The sequence below is a fragment of the Hoplias malabaricus genome, chromosome 4 (genome assembly GCF_029633855.1).
Source record: "Hoplias malabaricus isolate fHopMal1 chromosome 4, fHopMal1.hap1, whole genome shotgun sequence".
Lineage (NCBI taxonomy): Eukaryota > Metazoa > Chordata > Actinopteri > Characiformes > Erythrinidae > Hoplias > Hoplias malabaricus.
The window spans coordinates 5,706,124-5,727,154 of NC_089803.1; the positions used below are offsets into that span (position 1 = coordinate 5,706,124).

Sequence of the window (21,031 nt, forward strand, 5' to 3'; positions counted from 1 at the left end):
TAATGACTTTAGGTAAAATTTATTTAAATAATTGTGTTGGTACAGGACCCAGTAAGCATGTAGTTGATTTAGATGAGCTAATTAAACTAAGCAAGTCATTTTCATCGACAGAATTCAAGTAGTCTAAGTGCACCTCAGAGCTGGCAGGGGGTTCATCTACGAGAGCCGATGTGACTTTGGACTGATTTTGGATTTTGAGGCGAATGCAAGCAATTTTATCATTAAAAAAACTCATAAAGTCATTGCTACAGAAATCAGAGGGAACAATGGGGTTGATTTCCTTTTTGTTTCCAATTAGATTTGATACAGTGCTAAAAAGGAATCTAGGGTTGTCTTTGTTGTTTTCTATAAGGGAAGAGATGTACTGTGATTTGGCTTTAGATAAGGCATGTTTGTAGTCGGTGAGGCTGTGCTGCCATGCAATTCGGAAACATTCTAGTTTTGTGTGTCTCCATTTACGTTCATGGTTACGAGCAGCCAGTTTTAATGCACGCGTGCTGTCACTGTACCATGGAGCAAGCCTTTTCTCTCTAAATTGTTTGGTCTTGACTGGTGCAACACTATCTAGGTTTGTACACAATAAGTGGTGTAGGTTGTTTGTAATGAGCTCCAGGTCATTTGGGTGAGTTGGAAAAGAAATGGTGGTAAGGTCTGGAAGGTTGTTGATAAAATCACTAACTGTTGAGGATGTTATAGTGCGCTTTCTAATATAGCGTGGTTGTGGACAAATATCAAAGTTTAACGCAATTTCATATGTGATTAGATGGTGATCAGAGATGGTCTCATGTAGCGAGAGATTGGATAGATTCTTTATCTCAATGCCCCGTGTTAACACTAGGTCCAACGTGTGTTTGCATTGATGAGTGGGCCCAGTAACATTCTGAGTGAACCCTAGCGCATCCAAAATTGATTCAAATGCAATTTTAAGTGGATCATGGTCCTTCTCAAAGTGAATATTGAAATCACCAACAATTAAGGCCTTTTCTGATACGATAACTACACTTGAGAGAAAATCAGCAAATTCACAAAGAAATTCTGTATAAGGGCCAGGAGGACGATAGATTGTGATGAGCATAAATGAGTGCTGCCTTTTTGATGCAGTGACTTTAAGAGTAAGTACTTCAAAGGATTTAGTATCATAACTAGATTTTTGTGTTGTGTCAATGGTAGGGTCATAGATTGTGGCTACACCACAACCACGACCAGATGTTCGTGGACAACTGTAATAGCTGAAGCCAGGGGGAGTGGACTCATTTAGGGCAATGTATTCATTGGCTTTAGCCCATGTTTCGCAGAGACATAATGCATAGAGTTTGTTATCAGTAATAATATCACAGACAGTGAGTGCTTTGGATGTTAGAGATCGTATATTTAAAAGCCCTAATTTAATGCTGGAAGTGCTGAAATATTGCGTTCGCTGCAGTGCCTTGGTGTTAATTCTAATTAGGTTGTTAAAACTGATTTTTGGGCGTTTGTGATAACAAGCTTTGCGGGGAACAGACACAGTCTCAATGCTGAAAAATGTATTAGCGTTAATCAGAGTGGGTGATATGGACATGCTACTCATCATACTAGCAGTAGAGAGATGGTCAGGAGGAACATTAGGAATTTTAATATTACTTACCTGCTCGCTATCCATTCCACCTACTTGACTGATGTGACTGGGAATGACCAGTCAGTTCCGGCGCAGAACCACCTTAATGTTCTCAGAGAGAACTGCGGATCCTAGACGGCTCGGATGAAGCCCATCCCAACGATACAGGGCCGGACGCTCACGAAAGCACTCCCAGTTGTCGACGTAGTCCACGCCGACAGTGCCGCACCAATCCAGGAGCCAGGAGTGGAGCCCGAAGAGCCTGCTAAACGCCTCGCATCCTCGACGGTAGGTGGGCAGGGGGCCAGAGACGATGATCCTAGGATCCGTCTTCTTCCGAGCGGTATCCAGAAGCGAACGGTAGTGCTCCTTCAGGACCTCGCTGCGGCAGGCGGAGATGTCGTTCGTTCCCACGTGGAGAACGACGGTGCCGAAGTCCTCACGCTGCCGAAGCGCCGACGGAAGCCGCCTGGCAACGTCGAGGACACGTGCGCCGGGGAGACAAGACACGGTTGCATTACTCTTTATCCCCGGCACTTTTAAATGTCTAACTATTGAATCACCTATAATAAGAACACCGTCCTGTTTAGTCTTCGGCGCTGGAGCAGGTGAAGGCCAGGAGCTGAGCACCTCAAACCGGTTGGCAGAAGTGAAGAATGGCTGCGGTGGAGGGGGGGACGGCCTCGGCTTCCCACGCCCACGCTGGCGCTCCCATCCCGGTGCAGGCGTGTAGATAGGTACCCCCGTGAACCGCCGCGGCAGAGGAGCCGGAGAGGCGACGGCCACGTAGGAGGCGTCGCGGGCTGCCTCGAGTCTCGTCTTCTCCCGCTGGAGCTCCGTCTGCTTCTCCAAGAGACGCTGAATCCGGCGACCGAGCTGCTCGAGCTCCGCGCCGAGCTCAGAAAGGGCTCGTTCCTCGGCAGGCGCCATGAAGAGAGAAAAATAAACAATGAGAAATAATATGTACGAAAAAAAATGAAGTTAAGAAGCACGGTGGGTTAGGAATGATGAAGACAGCACACTAGGATAAGCAATGCCAAAGAATATGCAATAAAGATTGTAAATAAACGTCTAGAGGACTAAAACAGCGACAAACGGCAAACAATTTCAAATCAAGCACGCGAGTAGTCAGCCGGAAGTGACGTACCTTTGACGTACCTTGTCTCTCTCTGTCTCTGTACGTACTCTACATTAGCCTTTCTCAATTATTGACAAAAATAAGCTCCTAACCTCTTAACTACGAGGTACAACACTGGATTCTCTGTGAAAATGCTAATTAAGCTGTATTATATTCAAATTGAGTGATTAAGTGCTTAATTTAAAGAAATTCACATAATATTCACATAAAACAAGGATGTATACTCTGTTACATGTGTGTGTGTGTGTGTGTTGGAATGTGTTTTTTTGTGTGGGGCATTGTTTGAGGAAATGTTCTTCTATATTTTTGAGGAAATTTTAGCTACCTGTGGATTCCTATTCTGTGTGGAACTTCAGGAAACTTTTGGTGTGCCTGTGCGTCCTGGTACTTTACATGTCCTCTTCTTGTCTGACATAATCATCCAGTGTACTGTGGTGTCCAGACGCACATCTGGGACTGGAATTCTTGCCGTGGGTCCTCTTTCCTTCTGTGCCATATATTCACTGGCAATTGTTGAGCTTGGACAGCCTCTTTTGTGCTTGAGACTTTTTCCACTTTTTCAAAGGCCTTCAGCAATGTAAGACTTAAATGTGTAAAGCTTCATTTGCTCCTCCTTTTTCATGCCTGCTGCATCACAACCTCTTCTGTACAGCAGCCGTGCAGTCACAGAGATTGTATCCAAGAAATGGAATACCAGTCGGTGGTACCACTTCTTTGGAACAGTACGATCAGTGAGTAAAGAAGATCCCCCCCCTCCATATGCTTATTATACTCCTTCACCACAGCAGGACAGGGGACCTTGAGCTTTTGCTTGCCGTCCCACCTTTCAGCCTCAGTGACTGGGTGTGGTCCAATATAATCACTAAGCAGGGTCACAGAGTGATTATCATACCACTTTACAACACGTAAGTTAGTTTCTCCAACCATGGAAGTGTTCTCTTGAAAAGACCCTTGTCCTGTTTTCTTCTGTTCTTTATCCCCCATTACATTGCTGCCTGGTAATCTGTTGCTACAGACAGTACCGATACAATGAATCCCCTGTTGAGCGAGGGGGAGTACAATAGGGACACTGGTAAATCAGTTGTCAAAGAAAAGCCTGTGGTTCTTGTGCTTTAGTACATGTTTAGCCAGCCGGAGGACAACATTGCCGCTTGCTCCTACTTCTGCTAATTCAGGGGGTTGTACAACTCTCCCTGTATAAATCCCAAAGTTGTGTGGGACACCATCAGAGCTGGCCAAGAGAAGTACCTTGTATTGCCATTTCCTTGGTTTTGCTGGCAGGTATTGCTTCAGTCTGTTTCTTCCCTTGAATGTAATCATCTGCTCATCTGCAGCCAGCTTCTCACCCATTGGAATCATGTTCAGTTTTGAGGGCAGATGAGTAACTAGTGGACGGATCTTATTCAGTGGATCAAATATTTCCTCTGTTCTATCTTGATTGAAAAACCTCAAACCTGAACTCAATAAGCAGTTACAGATAATGATTGCATGAATGAATGAACATTACAGTACCCAGAAACTGCTCCAGTTCTTTGACAGTGAGATTCAGGGGCTTGTTGAAATCACATTGCATACCATATACATTTGACTGCTCTACAATGACTTGCAAAATGTCTTCAGAAAAAAATACCTTGATGTATGTCAGGTGGGACTGGTTATCATCTGATATTGGAAGGTTGCCCTACCATTCTGGGTAATCAATAAAGTTCACACTGTGTTGGGTTCTTTGTCAGAAACATAATCAACATCATTTTCTCCATCTTCAACCTCAGGCTCAGGGTCATTATCAACAGGGATACATTAGATCTTACGTATTTCATACATATCTTATTTGTATAATTTCATTCTCATACTGGAAGCATAGTACACATTACATTTTACTAACTGACTCCTGACTTCTTAACTTCTTCCCAAACCTGATTTTGGGGTTCATTCTTCTTCCCTGTCACTTGTCTCATACTCACTTTCCTCACTGTCTGAAGGAATGACCCTAACTGCTCGATCAGGTTCCTGTCGGTCATAAAATGTCTGTGTGTCCATTTTCTGTGAGAACTGATAGATAGGACAGCAAAAACATTGAATGAGACCATTATTCTGTACCCCTCGCACATATCCAAACATTCTGCATCACTTATAGATCTAAAACGTAGTCTAATCGCACAATGCTGCAATTATAAAAACATGCAGTTTTAGCATATAAACAAATGATGTATTTAAACAATAAAATGTAGTTTATTAAATATTTATTTACATGTAGATATTTTTTGTGAATTTGTTTATTTAAAAACATGAAAAACTAATGCTTTTTCTTACACTTTGCTAGCACTGTGTCCTATGCAGCACTGCTTGATGAAAGGATTGCTCCACCCTCAGACAGACAATGACACGCACTTCAGCACCCCATGTTAATGGTCACTGACACATCATGTGACATTGGAATTATTTAAATATTTATTTTTATTTAAAGATAAGATTTTAGGGACAAAAAGGTAGTTTGTTGCCTGAGGGCAACACTATGACATAGAGGGTTAAGAAATATTGTCAACAGCCTTTGATCAGAAAATGATACTGATATAAACAGATGTCAGGTTAAAAGTTTGCATTCCAATGTTCTGAAATACATTCTAAGATCTTGTATGTCCACCCTTATTCTAAAGTTCTCCTATGAACACTCTGTTTGCTCTGAGCAGTGTTTTTATATTTCTGTGTAATTTGGGCCTTGTGTTACACATTTGCTCCTGTTCTACTGCACTGAAGGACTGTCACAGGAACTGCCTTCTTCAAACCTGCAGACTGGGAAGGCCATGGCAAAACTTTTACCCTCTTTTTAAACCATACTTCAAGGGACTTCTCTTTATGGCAGGATCCATCAACACTTCATTTGTAGCTTTTTAACTGATGGTAGGAGGCTTTGGTCTAAATGATCTTAATAAATCTTCTAGTGTGTTTACATGTTCCTTACTGGCTTTCTTCTTACTGTCATGTGTTTAGAAATGAGAAATGGAATGAAGGTTTTTCCCTTGAAGAATCCAGATTTTCCTGCTGAAGAAATAAATTTTACTTGTTCAGAGTAATTTCACAAACAAAGACATTACAGTCTCCAGTTAAAATCTCAAAGAACTGAACGGTTCTACAATCCTGAGAACTGTGTTGGTACAGTGCCTTGTGAAAGTATTCAGCCCCCTTGAACTTTTCAACCTTTTGCCACATTTCAGGCTTCAAACATAAAGATATAAAATTTACATTTTTTGTGAAGAATCAACAACAAGTGGGACACAATCGTGAAGTGGAATGAAATTTAATGTGTCAAACTTTATTTAACAAATAAAAAACTGAAAAGTGGGGCGTGCATTATTATTCGGCCCCTTGCGTTAATACTTTGTAGCACCACCTTTTGCTGCAATTACAGCTGCAAGTCACTTGGGGTATGTCTCTATCAGTTTTGCACATCGAGAGACGAATTCTTGCCCATTCTTCCTTCCAAAACAACTTGAGCTCAGTGAGGTTGGATGGAGAGCGTTTGTGAACAGCAGTCTTCAGCTCTTTCCACAGGTTCTCGATTGTATTCAGGTTTGGATTTTGACTTGGCCATTCCAACACCTGGATATGTTTATTTCTGAACCATTCCATGGTAGATTTGGCTTTATGTTTTGGATCATTGTCTTGCTGGAAGATAAATCTCCGTCCCAGTCTCAGGTCTCTTGCAGATTCCAACAGGTTTTCTTCCAGAATGGTCCTGTATTTGGCCCCATCCATCTTCCCATCAATTTTGACCATCTTCCCTGTCCCTGCTGATGAAAAGCAGGCCCAAACCATGATGCCGCCACCACCATATTTGACAGTGGGGATAGTGTGTTCAGGGTGATGAGCTGTGTTGCTTTTATGCCAAACATATTGTTTTGTATTGCGACTAAACAATTCTATTTTGGTTTCATCTGAACAGAGCACCTTCTTCCACATGTGTGGTGTGTCTCCCAGGTGGCTTGTGGCAAACTTTAAACAAGACTTTTTATGGATATCTTTGAGAAATGGTTGTCTTCTTGCCACTCTTCCATAAAGGCCAGATTTGTGCAGTGTACAACTGATAGTTGTCCTATGGACAGACTCTCCCATCTCAGCTGTAGATCTCTGCAGTTCATCCAGAGTGATCATGGGCCTCTTGGCTGCATCTCTGATCACTCTTCTCCTTTTTGAGGTGAAAGTTTAGAGGGACGGCCGGGTCTTGTTAGATTTGCAGTGGTCTGATACTCCTTCCATTTCAATATGATTGCTTGCACAGTGCTCCTTGGGATGTTTAAAGCTTGGGAAATCTTTTTGTATCCAAATCCGGCTTTAAACTTCTCCACAACAGTATCTCGGACCTGCCTGGTGTGTTCCTTGGTCTTCATGATGCTCTCTGTGCTGTGAACAGAACCCTGAGACTATCACAGAGCAGGTGCATTTATACGGAGACTTGATTACACACAGGTGGATTCTATTTATCATCATCAGTCATTTGGGACAACACTGGATCATTCAGAGATCCTGACTGAACTTCTGGAGTGAGTTTGCTGCACTGAAAGTAAAGGGGCCGAATAATAATGCACGCCCCTCTTTTCAGTTTTGTATTTGTTAAAAATGTTTGACACATCCAATAAATTTCATTCCACTTCATGATTGTGTCCCACTTGTTGTTGATTCTACACAAAAAATTTAAATTTTATATCTTTATGTTTGAAGCTTGAAATATGGCAAAAGTTTGAAAAGTTCAAGGGGGCCGAATACTTTCACAAGGCACTGTATATGTATGTCTGGAGTTGACTCCAACAGCGGGATATAACTGAAATATATCTGCAAGATTTTATCCTAGAAAAAAAAATTCAACATACTTTGGAAACCTTGAAGGGTCTACTTTCAAACTATTTATAGGTTGAAACGAAATATATTTTTATATTCTTGTGAGAGAAGCATAAACAACAAGAGGCGCATTTTTGAGGCGCAAGCTTCTTTGTTCCGCACATAGATGCATTCTGCCATTCATACGTTAAAAACATTTTAATTCGGCGGCTGTCAGTGGAGGATTAGAATTTGCATGAAAATGCTCATTTGTTCATTGTAAACACAGAGCACATGTAGAAGATTGTTTTCATTCAAAGTGTTCAGCCCATGCCATGTTTGAGGAGATAAGATAAAATGCTGCTCCAAGAAAAACATTAATTAATTCATTCATTGTCTGCAACCCTTATCCAGTTCAGGGTGGTGGTGGCTCCAGAGCAGGAACACACCCTGGAGGGGGCGCTAGTCCTTCACAGGGCAACACACACACAAACTCACACCTATGGACACTTTGGGTCGCCAATCCACCCACCAACATGTGTTTTTGGACATGTGTGGGAGGAAACCAGAGCATCTGGAGGAAACCCACGTGGACACGAGGAGAACACACCAAACTCCTCACAGACACTTGGGACTTGAACCCTCAACTTCCATGTCCCTGGAACTGTGTGAATGTGACACTACCTGCTGCACCACCATGTCTCCCTTAAGAAAACCAAATATATACATTTATTATAACTTTTGGTCTTCAAGAGGCACCAAACACATTTCAGTATGTGATGGATTTGGTACATTTTTTGTACACATTGTAACCCCCTTCAGTAACACATTGCAGTGTCAATGTATTGTGTTGGAACAGACAAGATAATCCTAGTTTCCTCATCATCATCATGATTGGACTTCCGGGTTGCGAGAGATACGCTGGCGCGTTTGGCTGCTACTTCTCCCCCGGTGATAAAGTTTTTAAAGTTTTACAGTTTGTATTTGGTTTTTCTACCCGCTGTGTGCAAAAGTGCTGTGTAACCCAACACATTGTATTGAACTTTGTACTGGATTTACTGTAATATGAGCCTTGTGGATTTCTCCTTGTGGCTCTGAGCTCTCTTCTTAGAGTTGAGCGTCTGTGACTGTGCTTAACATCTGCCGCGAGAGTACCTGTGTTGCCTGTGCTATGTGGATTATTTCGGGTTTATTTCTCTGGCTTTTACTGGGCTGTTACGGCTGCAACTTCCATTGTGGCCTTATCATGACGACAAGGAGGATAAGGTACTCTTTTGGTGAACTTTTTACATTCCGAAATGCTCAGTGTAAAATTCCTGCTCCTCTAATGATCCATCGTCACCCTGGTATTCTGCAACGACCTAAATATTGTCATCAGGGTCTTGGTCGGACTTATAACTACTATCAGCACCCCAACAATATTCCCTTGCTGTGGGCATCGTGTCGCTGTAAATCTTCCCAGGCGACGGCAGGCTCAACTGATCACGCAAACAACCGGAACCTATGTTACGTGTCTACAACATCTCTACATGCCCCGAGCACTGATCATAATCTTAAATGTGCTCTGTTTAATGTTCGTTCCTTAAATATTCGCAGATATTATCCAGGAACATGACATTGACCTGCTCTGTCTCACAGAAACCTGGCAGCGGCCTCAATCAGACTCTGCCTCCACATTATCAATACGTGGATAAACCTCGTTTAACTGGTCGAGGTGGAGGACTTGCAGTGGTGTACAGCCCTGGCCTCAAAGTTAAAACAGTTTTAATCCTAAATATGACATCGTTTAAGTGTTTGACACTGTTGGTCTCTGCTGTTAAACCTGTATTGGTTCTGCTTATCTATCGTCCCCCAAAAACCTCATCTGTTTTTATGCCAGAGTTTTCTGAGCTCATCTCCACACTTATTCCTCTTTATTCTGATTTGTTGATGCTTGGTGACTTTAATATTCACATCAATTCTGGTAACTGTTTGTTTGCTAAAAATTTACAGAGCTTTGATGTTTTTCAGCACGTTGATTTTCCTACACATAACAAGGACCACACCTTGGACATTGTTTGCTCTCTGGGTAAACCCCCTTTTAATGTGAGAGGCATTGATCTGTGTGTATCTGACCATAAAGCTGTGTTCTTTGATTTTTCGCTATCATGTCAACAGCGAGGGCAGCGTCAATCACACCAGTTTACATTCCGGAGCCTTAAAAAAATCAGTCCTCCTGCTGTTATGGAGATACTCAGTCAGAGCCCGGTATCTGATTGCTTAGATCCTGATTTGCTAGTGACCCACTATGACGAAACATTGTCACATATTTTAAACCACCTGGCACCTCTAAGAACACGCTTGGTTCCATTTTCTCAACGTGCTCCCTGGTACACTGCTGAGCTGCGCAAACTGAAAGCTGCTGGTCGTCAGCTTGAACGTCTTTCAAACAACTGGCCTGACTGTGCATGCCCTTGCTTACAGTGATCATGTCTTGTTTTATAAGGAAAAACTACAGGAAGCTAAAACACTCTATTATTCTGATGTTATTAATGGTGCCCACAGTAACCCAGAGCTCTTTTTTCAACTGTTAATAAGCTATTGAGCCCTGTGAAAAGTTTCCCTATGGTTCCTTCAGCTGAACTCTCAGTATACTCTCAGTTCCAGCCCACTGCAACCAGGCTAAACATTCCACAACTATCTTCTCAGTTCAGCAGCAGCTATTTTTCCACCTTCAATACTGTAAACCAACAGTATGTTTCACAGATTATTAATCTCTCTAGGGCAACTTCATGTCAATTAGACCCTTTTCCAACATAGCAGGTGAAAGCCTGTTCTCCATTTATCTGTCCTCTTATTACCAAAATTATCAATGCTTCACTTATTTCAGGAATTGTCCCAGCTTCTTTGAAACTGGCAGCTATTACTCCAGTTCTCAAGAAGCCTGGCTTAGATCCTGAGAACCTCGCAAATTATAGGCCCATCTCTAATCTCCCTTTCCTTGCTAAGCTGTTGGAGTGAACAGTAGCTGCTCAGTTAACAGAACATATTCAATCATGTGATCTGTTTGAGGTCTTCCAATCAGGTTTTAGGAGCAATCACAGCACTGAAACTGCTCTTGTTAGGGTTGTCAGTGATTTGCTGATGTCAGCTGACCAAGGATTGCTGAGTCTTCTTGTACTATTGGACCTTACTGCAGCATTTGATACAGTGTGTCATAGCCTTTTACTTACTCGGCTCAAAAACATGGTTGGCATAACTGGTACTGCATTAGCTTGGTTTCAATCGTATCTTTCTGGTAGGCAGCAGTTTGTTTCAATGGGAAGTTTTCGATCTGACACATGCTCCTTGTCACATGGTGTCCCCCAGTGCTCTGTTCTTGGGCCCCTGCTTTTTATTTTGTACATCCTTCCTCTTGGTGACATCATTAGACATCATGGACTGCAGTTTCACTGTTTTGCTGATGATGTCCAGATATACATTTGTACAAAGCCTTCTCACAGCTTGCCACCTAGTGCCTTGCTGAATTGCTTAACTGATGTGAGGGCTTGGATGATCGAGAACTTCCTGAGCTTAAATAATAAAAAGCCATCATAATTGCTTCTTCTGCAACAGTCAGGAGGCTTAGTGACACTACTGTTTGTATCCCTGGTTTTGTTGTCTCTACCTCAACACTAGTGAGAAATCTCGGAGTAATTTTTGACTCTACATTATCATTTGAATCACATATTAACAACACATGTAGGACAGCCTTCTACCATCTTAAAAATATCTCTAGGATTTGCCCTTTTCTCTCTTTCACTGCTGCTGAGACCATAGTCCATGCATTTGTAACTTCCAGACTCGACTACTGCAATGCTCTGTTCTGTGGCCTCCCTGCTCGGGCTTTGAGCAGGCTGCAGTATGTGCAGAACTCTGCTGCTAGGGTGCTAACCCATACAAGATCATAGGAGCATATTACTCCAGTCCTAAGTCATCTTCATTGGCTTCCAGTGAAGTTTCGTATACAGTACCAATGGCTTGTGTTGGTGTTTAAATCATTGCATGACCTTGCCCCTTCTTACTTAAGTAGTTTACTTCAACCGTACTCTCCAGTGCATACTCTTCGGTCATCACGCCTCCATTTGCTTGAGGTTCCACATTTTAAGCTAAGCACCATTGGAAATAGAGCATTTTGTGTTGTGGGTCCAAAGCTGTGGAATAGTCTTCCTGATGAACTGCGAGCTTGTTCATCTGTAGATGTTTTTAAAACCAGACTCAAAACTCATCTTTTTAAACTAGCATATGGATGATATTATGTATATGTCTCTATGGTTATGTATGTATGTATGTATGTATGTTCATTTACATTTTATTTACATTTTATTTTTTTATTTTTATTATCTATTGTACAGTGTCCTTGGATCTCTTGAAAGGTGCTTTCAAACAAAAAATTATTATTATCCATCCATTATCTGTAACCGCTTATCCAATTTAGGGTCGCGGGGGGTCCAGAGCCTACCTGGAATCATCGGGCGCAAGGCGGGAATACACCCTGGAGGGGACGCCAGTCCTTCACAGGGCAACACAGACACACACACATTCAATTATTATTATTATTATTATTATTATTATTATTATTATTACTGGACATCAATCTGCAGAAAGTGGTCAAGTAAGAGAATTAAGGTCAGACAATGGAACTAATCTGATATCTGCTGAAAAGGAGTTAAAGGAGGCACTGAAGTTTAGGAATTTGGGTCAAATTGTGAGCAGTCTCATACAGGAAGGTGTTAAGTGGACGGTCAGTCCTCCAGCCAGTGCCCATCATGGAGGCATTTGGGAGCACATTATTCAAATGGTGAACAACATTTTATCGTCTATCACAAACAAAAAATCCTTGGATGATGAAGGTCTAATCACAGAGATGTGGGAGGTTGAATGACACCAATGAGTTGGAACCAGTAACACCCAATCACCTACTGCAATTTAAGGTCCAACCCATACCCCCAGGAATATTTAGAAGGGACGATCTATATGCCAGAGGCAATGGCGACGAATGCAATACATTGCTGATGTTTTCTGGATGTGCTGGATACAGGACTATGTTCCACTCATGTAAGAATGACCTAAATGGTCCCGCATCAGGCCCAATTTCTGTGTGGGAGTCATTGCTGTGGTGGCTGATCCTACAGAACCATGAGGCTTATGGGTGATAGCAAGAGTCATTGAAGCAATAACAGATTCAAAGGGTCTTTGTCGTACTGTAAGACTTTAAACTAAATCTGGCAAGGTCTACCTCCTGGTAAAAGCTGAAAGCACAGATTGAACTGAGACTCATGAAAAGTGCACATGCTTCCTTTCGCATTACATTCATATATTTGTTTTGTAATATAAAGGATAAATTGGCTCCCTTTGTGTATAGACACACGCAGTTGCTACAAAGGGTCGAATATGTTGGAGCCTAATACAGTTAAAATTAGCTTTTTGGTTTAGACTCTTTCTTTGATTGCTGGCCTTCAGCCTGGAACTTTATTGTGATATAGCCTTAGGCCACATGTTCAGGTAAAAGATGACATCTTCCACATGTGATCGGTCTCGGGTGATGTGTATCTCTCCTCCACAGAGTGTGTTATTGTGTGTGTGGAGGTGTGTGTTAGTGAGGTGTGTATCTCTCCTCCACAGAGTGTGTTATTGTGTGTGGAGGTGTGTGTTAGTGAGGTGTGTGTCTCTCCTCCACAGAGTGTGTTATTGTGTGTGGAGGTGTGTGTTAGTGAGGTGTGTGTCTCTCCTCCACAGAGTGTGTTATTGTGTGTGGAGGTGTGTGTTAGTGAGGTGTGTGTCTCTCCTCCACAGAGTGTGTTATTGTGTGTGGAGATGTGTGTCAATGAGGTGTGTGTCTCTCCTCCACAGAGTGTGTTATTGTGTGTGGAGGTGTGTGTTAGTGAGGTGTGTGTCTCTCCTCCACAGAGTGTGTTATTGTGTGTGGAGGTGTGTGTCAATGAGGTGTGTGTCTCTCCTCCACAGAGTGTGTTATTGTGTGTGGAGGTGTGTGTCTCTCCTCCACAGAGTGTGTTATTGTGTGTGGAGGTGTGTGTTAGTGAGGTGTGTGTCTCTCCTCCACAGAGTGTGTTATTGTGTGTATCATCCTCCCCCTCAGCACCTGCAGTAGGGTGCAGCTGCAGCAGTGCAGTCTCTGACTGAGAGAGGTTTTTGTACGACTCTATTTCACTGTGTGAACACATAGCTACCACTGATAACATGAAAACTCTGACAGTAATAATCTCCTGCATCTTCAGTCTGGACGTTACTGATGGTCAGAGTGAAGTCAGATCCAGATCCACTGCCACTGAAACGATCTGAAATACCTGACGGTCTAGTGTTAGCCAAGTAGATCAGGAGTTTAGGAGCTTCCCCAGGTTTCTGCTGATACCAATGTAATCCTTCTTTTCCATTACTCCAGCGATGCACGGCAGGGCTGGTTTTACAGTTGATGGTGACTGATTGTCCTGTAGAAACTGTTTTAACTGATGGAGTCTGAGTCACAGTCACCTGACCACTGGACCCTAAAGGAAAGCGTAAATATAAATAGTATAAATAAGTTAATATGAATAAATACACTTAGAAAACTGTAAATAAAATGTTTTTTAATTGTTACAATATGCTTGTCAAATTATTCAAAATGTGCTCAGGTGTTTTAATTAATGAATGTTTTATATTATTGTTATTATTATTACTATTTATTTTGCTTGTATTTATTTAACTTTATATGTACATGTCTTCACTGTAGCTGCAAATCATAAGATATTGTTTGATCAAACATTTCTGCTCAGTGTGGAGTCTCATGTTTAAAATCCTAAACTCTAACTGTCTCTGCCTTTCATTTGAGGTTTTCTGCAGCTGCTACTGCGGCTCCATCTGTCTGGATCAGGGCTGGAGGACTTTTGGGTGGAGGAAACACAATGATAACAGTAAGAATCTTTTAAACTATTAATGAATGTTGAACAGTTTTCAACAGCAGCTCTAATTTTTACTGATTGAATTATTTATCAACACTTCTGATGAAAGTGAACATATAATCACCAACACAGAGAGTGGAGCATGTTTTTATTATTGTCATTAATTGGATCTGGTTTTAATATTAGTTGATATGATTGTATCTGTGATTGTGATTGGAATCTGAGATGAAAACATGTTTCTACATGTAGTTTTATACTTTTATATCAAGTGTGTGTCTGTTGTGGAAATACAAAAGAACAAAGTGTGTCCTGGGTTTAGATATTTTAATGTTTATAAAATAATCCTTGTTGAGAATCTGTAGCTTCTACAGTTTGGGAGTGTTTTCCATTATTAATAGCTGCAGAATCCATTAATATTGTGTTCTAGTTCAGAAATAGTGTGTGTAAAGGCTGAAGAGAGTGGTGTGTTTAGAGCAGGAGGTTTTTGTACGGCCAGTAAACGAGTTTGTATCACTGTGGTACACTTTTGGTGGAGGAACAAAACTGGATGTTGGAAGTAAGTCCACTTTTACTCTTTATTCAAAAGGAATCTTTAATTAAAATGATTCTGGACAACAGTAGAGATGCACTTGATGATCTTCTGAATAAATGATAATCCAAATGTGAATGTATTTAATTAGAACTGCTCTGAAGTGTGGAGAGTGTGGAGCTTTAGGTTTCACCACCAGCTCCTGTTTCTGAACTGGATTTCTTTTCTTTAAAATACAAATATTTCCTAAAGGTTTCCTGTGAAGTGTTCAGTGATGACATTTCTTTTTAAAAAGATCAAATGTAAAGCTGGATTGTAGAGTCAGTGTTGGGTGATTAGAGCCGTTCTGTCTCCATCTGGACGCCACAATGTGGAGGTTATTATGAGCAGTGTTTTCTGTTCTAAAGCTTTGAAGACGTAGTACATGGAGACTGCAGCTTGATTTAGTTATTGATTATTTACTGTTTTGGAGGAAATCAAATCATGTTTTAAACTTTCACATCATGGGATGTGTGTAATGTTACAATTATAATGAATTAAATGAAAGAAATAGTTTTAAAAGTATTCTGAATGAAATGTATCTATTAATGTAATTGTAAATATTAGTTCATATTTGAAGCGGTTCAGTTTAAGGTTATAATTAGAGCGTTATTTTAATGCTTCACTGAACTCAGTTCTGCTCTGTTAGAAAAACAGTTATATGCAAATGTTTGGGGACGCCTGGTGAAATCATAATGTTCTGTAGATGTTTGTAAGTGAAAACTCTGTAATATTTAATGAAACTGAAATCCTCCTCTGAATGTAATTGTAAATATGAGTTTATATGTGAAAGTGGTTGAGTTGAAGGTTGTAATTAGAGTGTGATTTTTACTGCATCACTGAAGTCATTTGTGCTGTGTTAGAAATAAGGGAAATGAAACTGTGTGTGTGTGTGTGTGTGTGTGTCCTAGCTCCGACCCGCCCCGCCCCACCCTCACAGTCCTGCCCTCCTCCAGTCTGGGGCAGGGGAAGACCACACTGGTGTGTTTGGCCAACAAGGGCTTCCCCTCAGACTGGAAGCTGAGCTGGAAGGTGGATGGAAACCCTCTGACCTCTGGATTTAGTCAGAGTCCTGGGCTTCTGCAGAAGGACACTGGCCTCTACAGCTGGAGCAGCACCCTGACCCTCCAGGAGGACGAGTGGATGAAGAAGACAGTGACCTGTGAGGCCACCAAAGGAGGCCAGACTACTGTCAGTGAAACACTGAAGAGAGATCAGTGCACTGGACAGTGAGGGTCCACACCTGTGTTGGAGCTGATAGAGCTCCTCTTCATCTTCAGTGTGTTCAAACATGTCTCTGATTAATGCTCAGATCTTCACATCAGCTTCTGGAGCAGCTCAGTACAGAGTTACACTCTCTATATATACACTCTTACACTGTTTGTTGCTTCTGTTTCTTTACTTAAATTTGCATTTATTATATAACAAAAAGCTCTATAATTCTCTTTACTGTTCTAAGAATAAAGTTTTAAACCACAAAAATTGATTGTTTGTTTTGTGAACTTTCTATATAATTTTATGTGAAAATAATTAAATAATAAAGTACATTTAATTATGAGTCATACAGAGTAACAGCACACTGCAGACCAATTCTCATGTGGTTGCTTTGGCTTTTGAAGTGGTTGCTAAAGTGTTTCCAGGTCCTTGCTAGGGAATGATATGTCATTGATCAAGTAGTGTCAGCCATAGACACTCAAGTTAAATGAGTCTGCTATCTTCCGTACATGTATCTGACCTCACTGTCTGGATTCTGCCAGTTGTATTTTGATTGGCTATATGTAGCTCGGCATATACACACTTCTGTGTGTCCTTTTGTACTGGTTCTGGTATTTGTCCAACATGAAAGACTGCCTCTATATGTGTCAGTCAAATTCCTTTTTGTGCAGCAGTAGAAAGTTCTTGGCCACGTTTTTCAGATGTTCCTGACCTGAGTTTTGAATGAACAAACCTGTGATCATTATCCCTTGTGTAAATAAACACTGTTTGTTTCGGTCTAACCTGGTGGAATTTTGCCATCTCTACACATTATTTACTGAGTGTTTTGTATTTGACTGTTTTCTTTTGCTTTAATATTGGCTTGTTGCTTCGATTCTCCCTCTTGGTTTTAGCTCTGGTTTGGTAATTTGTGTGTTTTGTTCTCCTGGATTTTGACTTTTTCTTTCTGTTCCTACCCAGGTCTGCTGTGGTTGCTATCATTGTTGTACTATAACTAACATCTAGTCCAGTTAAATCCTGTAAACACTTGTATATTAAAACCTTCTTTAAGTTTTAAGTGCATGACCATGTGGTCTATACTTGCAACGTTATATAAAGATACACCTGCATTATTTTAACCTATACAAGTTGAAATACAGTACAATAAAGACATCCTAATGTAGCTAAAAGCTGTTACTAATCATAATCTTGTCTATAGCATTTTGTACTTGTTTGTGTGCAAGTGTGTTTGAAGTCAGTGTTTCTGATGTATTAACCTTTATCTACTAAGCTTCATGAGATGAAAGATGTACAGATTTCTCCTCAACTATGTTTGGAAACATTTTTTAAGTAACATCAGGCAAACGTAAAACTTAGTTGTGTGGATTGTTGCAGGGTAAGGAGTGTTGAATGTGTTATCTTGACAGTCACAGAGGTGAGCAATAATTGCCCAGTATTTCAAGTAGTTTTTTTACATCACACAGTGAATAACAAGTACATGGGTGTAGTTGACTTCTCTGACCAAAGACTACATAGTTGTCTTATGTAAGTAGCACAATTGGTATAAAACATTATTTTTCCATTTTCTTGACATGGGTGTTGTGAACTCCTACCTGCTTTCTTTTGCTGATCTGTGCCGATCTAGTGACTTCTCCAAGTGTGCCAGTGTCTCACCACATACTGGAACAGATTGCTTGGAATTGCAGCATGTGCAAACAATGCAGCAAAGATGGGAAGGGGAGTGATACGTCATGGTAATGTGCACTGTGTAGAGATGTTACAAGGGGTTGCTTCTATAAATTACATTTTCAGGTGCCATTTCCGGAGACCTACGGAGAAGAGCAAAATATATCACACTTAGTTCTGAAAGTTTATAATTATTATTGTTTTACATAAAATATTTTATTTGTAAAGTATTTATAATATTTTATTATTTTAACATGTTATTTTTTTTAGTTTACAAGTTCATATTCATGTACATAGTTTTGCATTGTGTGAATTATAAATAAAGCAGTGTTTATTTCATCATTTTTTTGGAAAGACTATAGTAATAATGAAACATATTATTATTATTTACTGCTGATCGGCATATTGGCCCTGAACCAATTCTCAAAGGCTTGGCCTGCTATCAGAGGGTTATCAGTCATGGATCCTAGAGATGAGATTATCAAGAAAAGTAAGTCTGTCTGATGCTACTCTTAAATTTTGTTACAGCAATAAGCCGTGTAATAAATTATTTTGCCCGTTTGGTGGGAACAAATGATATGTTGAAACTCATATGCTGCTCAAATTGTTCTTTGAAGAAGGTTATAAGCTTGAGGATGTGTGTTGGTTGTCAGCCTAATAGCAAAACAAGGAAGGATGCTTTTCCCTTACCACACATTCATGAATGTTTGGATGCTTTGGCTGGAGCTTGTTGATTCTCTAATTTGGACTTGGCCGGTGGTTATAACCAAGTGCCAGTTTCAGAGTGAGACAAACCTAGTCTTCTGTATGCTGTTTGGAAATTTTGAGTGTAATCTGTTGCCTGTTGGTTTTGGCAATGCTCCCAGTACCTTTCAGAATTTGATGCAGAGAATGTATGGGGACATGCAATGTCAGGTCCTTTGCACAATTTGATGGCAGAATTGGCTGGTACAAAATCTAAAAGAGGATTAAGTAAGGCCTTGGTGTCACTTTAGATTTGTTAGATTTTTTTTTTTGTCTTTTTTTACACTATGCCATATAAATTATATTTTCTCCATATTTACTTTTTTATTGATTCCATCAATAAAATTCCATATTGTAGCCATCTATAAGCTTCTTGCACTTCTCAGCTGGTATTTTCTTTTACTCTTTCTTTGCAGTCTGGTCGAGTTCTTGAATGTTTGCAGGGTTCTTTTTCCCAGTGGCATATTTCAGCTCACCCCAAAGATTTTCAATGGGATTGAGATCAGGACTCATTGCTGGCCATTTTAAAACAGTTAATTGTTTCCATTCCAACCATTCCTGAGTGCTTTTGGGTGTGTGATTTAGGTCTTTGTCTTGCTAGAGTACCCATGATCTTAGACTCAAACCAAGTTATCTTACACTGGGTAGGACATTTCACTCTAAAATGTCTTTGTAATTCTTTCATTTCATGATTCCTGTGATACAGTTAAGGCCTCCATTACCAGACCCATCAAAGCAGCCCCACAGCATTATGGATACTCCACCATACTTAACTGCTTAACTGGAGGTAAGGTGTTCTTTTCATCATACATTTCATTGCATCTTAGCAATTAAACAAGCAATTAAGCAAGCAATTATTGCAAAGCTCTGTTTTTATTTCATCAGTCACAGAACATTTTCCCAGAAAGACTGTGTTTTATCTATGTGTTTTTTACAACCATTCCCACCAGCCTTTGAAGATATCTCTCATCAGTCTATCTATTCCCTCCACCTCCAGTGAGGTTCTTGACAGTTCCATGCTTGGCAAACTTCTTAATAATATTGGACACTGTTAAAACAGGGATACCAAGGTCTTTGGAGATGGATTTATACCCTTTGGAGGTCTTTTTGTTTTGTTAATAATAGCACTTTTGATGTTCTAAGTCAAAATATGTTTCCATACTGATTTACTGTAAAGGATGCCACATCAAGCGTTAAGTTTTTCTATTTTTCACCATCCCATAGTTTTTTAAAAATGTTTTTCATTTGCTCTTTTGTATCAAACATTATTTCTCTATAGACATACAAGCTGTTACACTTAATAATTTTTTTTTTCCTAGGAGAAATTCCACATTATCTACTTAAATGTTATGGGTGCCAATAATGATGAGCGGTACGTTGCTGTCCAATTAAAAACACATATCTCCAAAAACTTTTCAGGAACAACAAAATACCACTATATTTATCTGATGGTAAGGGTATAAATAAACCACGGATAATGCAGTTTATACACAATATGGCTCAGAAATTTAAAAACATCTTTATAGGGACCAATAGTTTCAACTGTTAAAAAAACGTTTCATATGTTAAACGGGCTTGCGTGTATTTTAGACAGCACATATTGACAAATCAGCATATTTGTTCTTTACTGTGATATATATATATATATATATATATATATATATATATATATATATATTACTCTTCTATATATTTTTTATATATCTTTCTCTCTCTGAAAACACTTTCATCTCTGCTCTGCCTCATTTACATAAGAACAGGTAGCTAATACTCCAATACTGGGCTCTTCATTATGCCTCTCATCATGGGAACAAGACTGGGCTTCTAACCTACCACAGGTTTTTTGTTATAATAGTACCCCTCATCAGAGCATGGGAGAATCTCCTTTCTGTTTGGGTGGTAGCCAAGTCCCCCTGTGGATTTCCTGCTTGGTCAGGTTTATGACCCAGTTCTGGGAGATGTATGAAAGTGGATAGTTGATCATAAGGCACAACTTTAAATGGCCTTTGATGGTGTGAGAGCTCTGTTTTAGGAGGATGCGGGATGCCAGAAAGAACGGCATAATCAGAGAATGTACAATGCACCTTTAACCTTTGGAGTCTACAGTTTTCAGCTCTGTCTGAGGTAATCTGACATAATCATCATCATTATATTTTCTGCTTATCCATTTCAGGGTCGCGGTGGCAACAGGGCGAGCAAAGAAGCTCAGACTCTCTGTCCCCTGCAACTCATATATTGACTATTCATGAGATAGGTGTGAAACACGAGAAATCCCTCCCTGCTGTCAGAGATAATGGCCCATTAGCCTCCACCCCATCAGTGAGACCAACTGAATTGTTTGTTTGTAAATTGTGATATTTTAGTTTAACAACGAC

At 40.3% G+C, this 21,031-nt stretch overlaps 1 gene segment (V, D, J or C); it reads left to right on the forward strand.

The window, feature by feature from the left end:
• The first annotated feature begins 13,062 nt into the window (after positions 1 to 13,062).
• Positions 13,063 to 16,265, forward strand: LOC136694851 (Ig kappa chain b5 variant C region-like). The segment is given in 2 exon segments: positions 13,063 to 13,070; positions 15,944 to 16,265. Coding segments are annotated over 2 exon segments (330 nt in total).
• Positions 16,266 to 21,031: the final 4,766 nt, after the last annotated feature.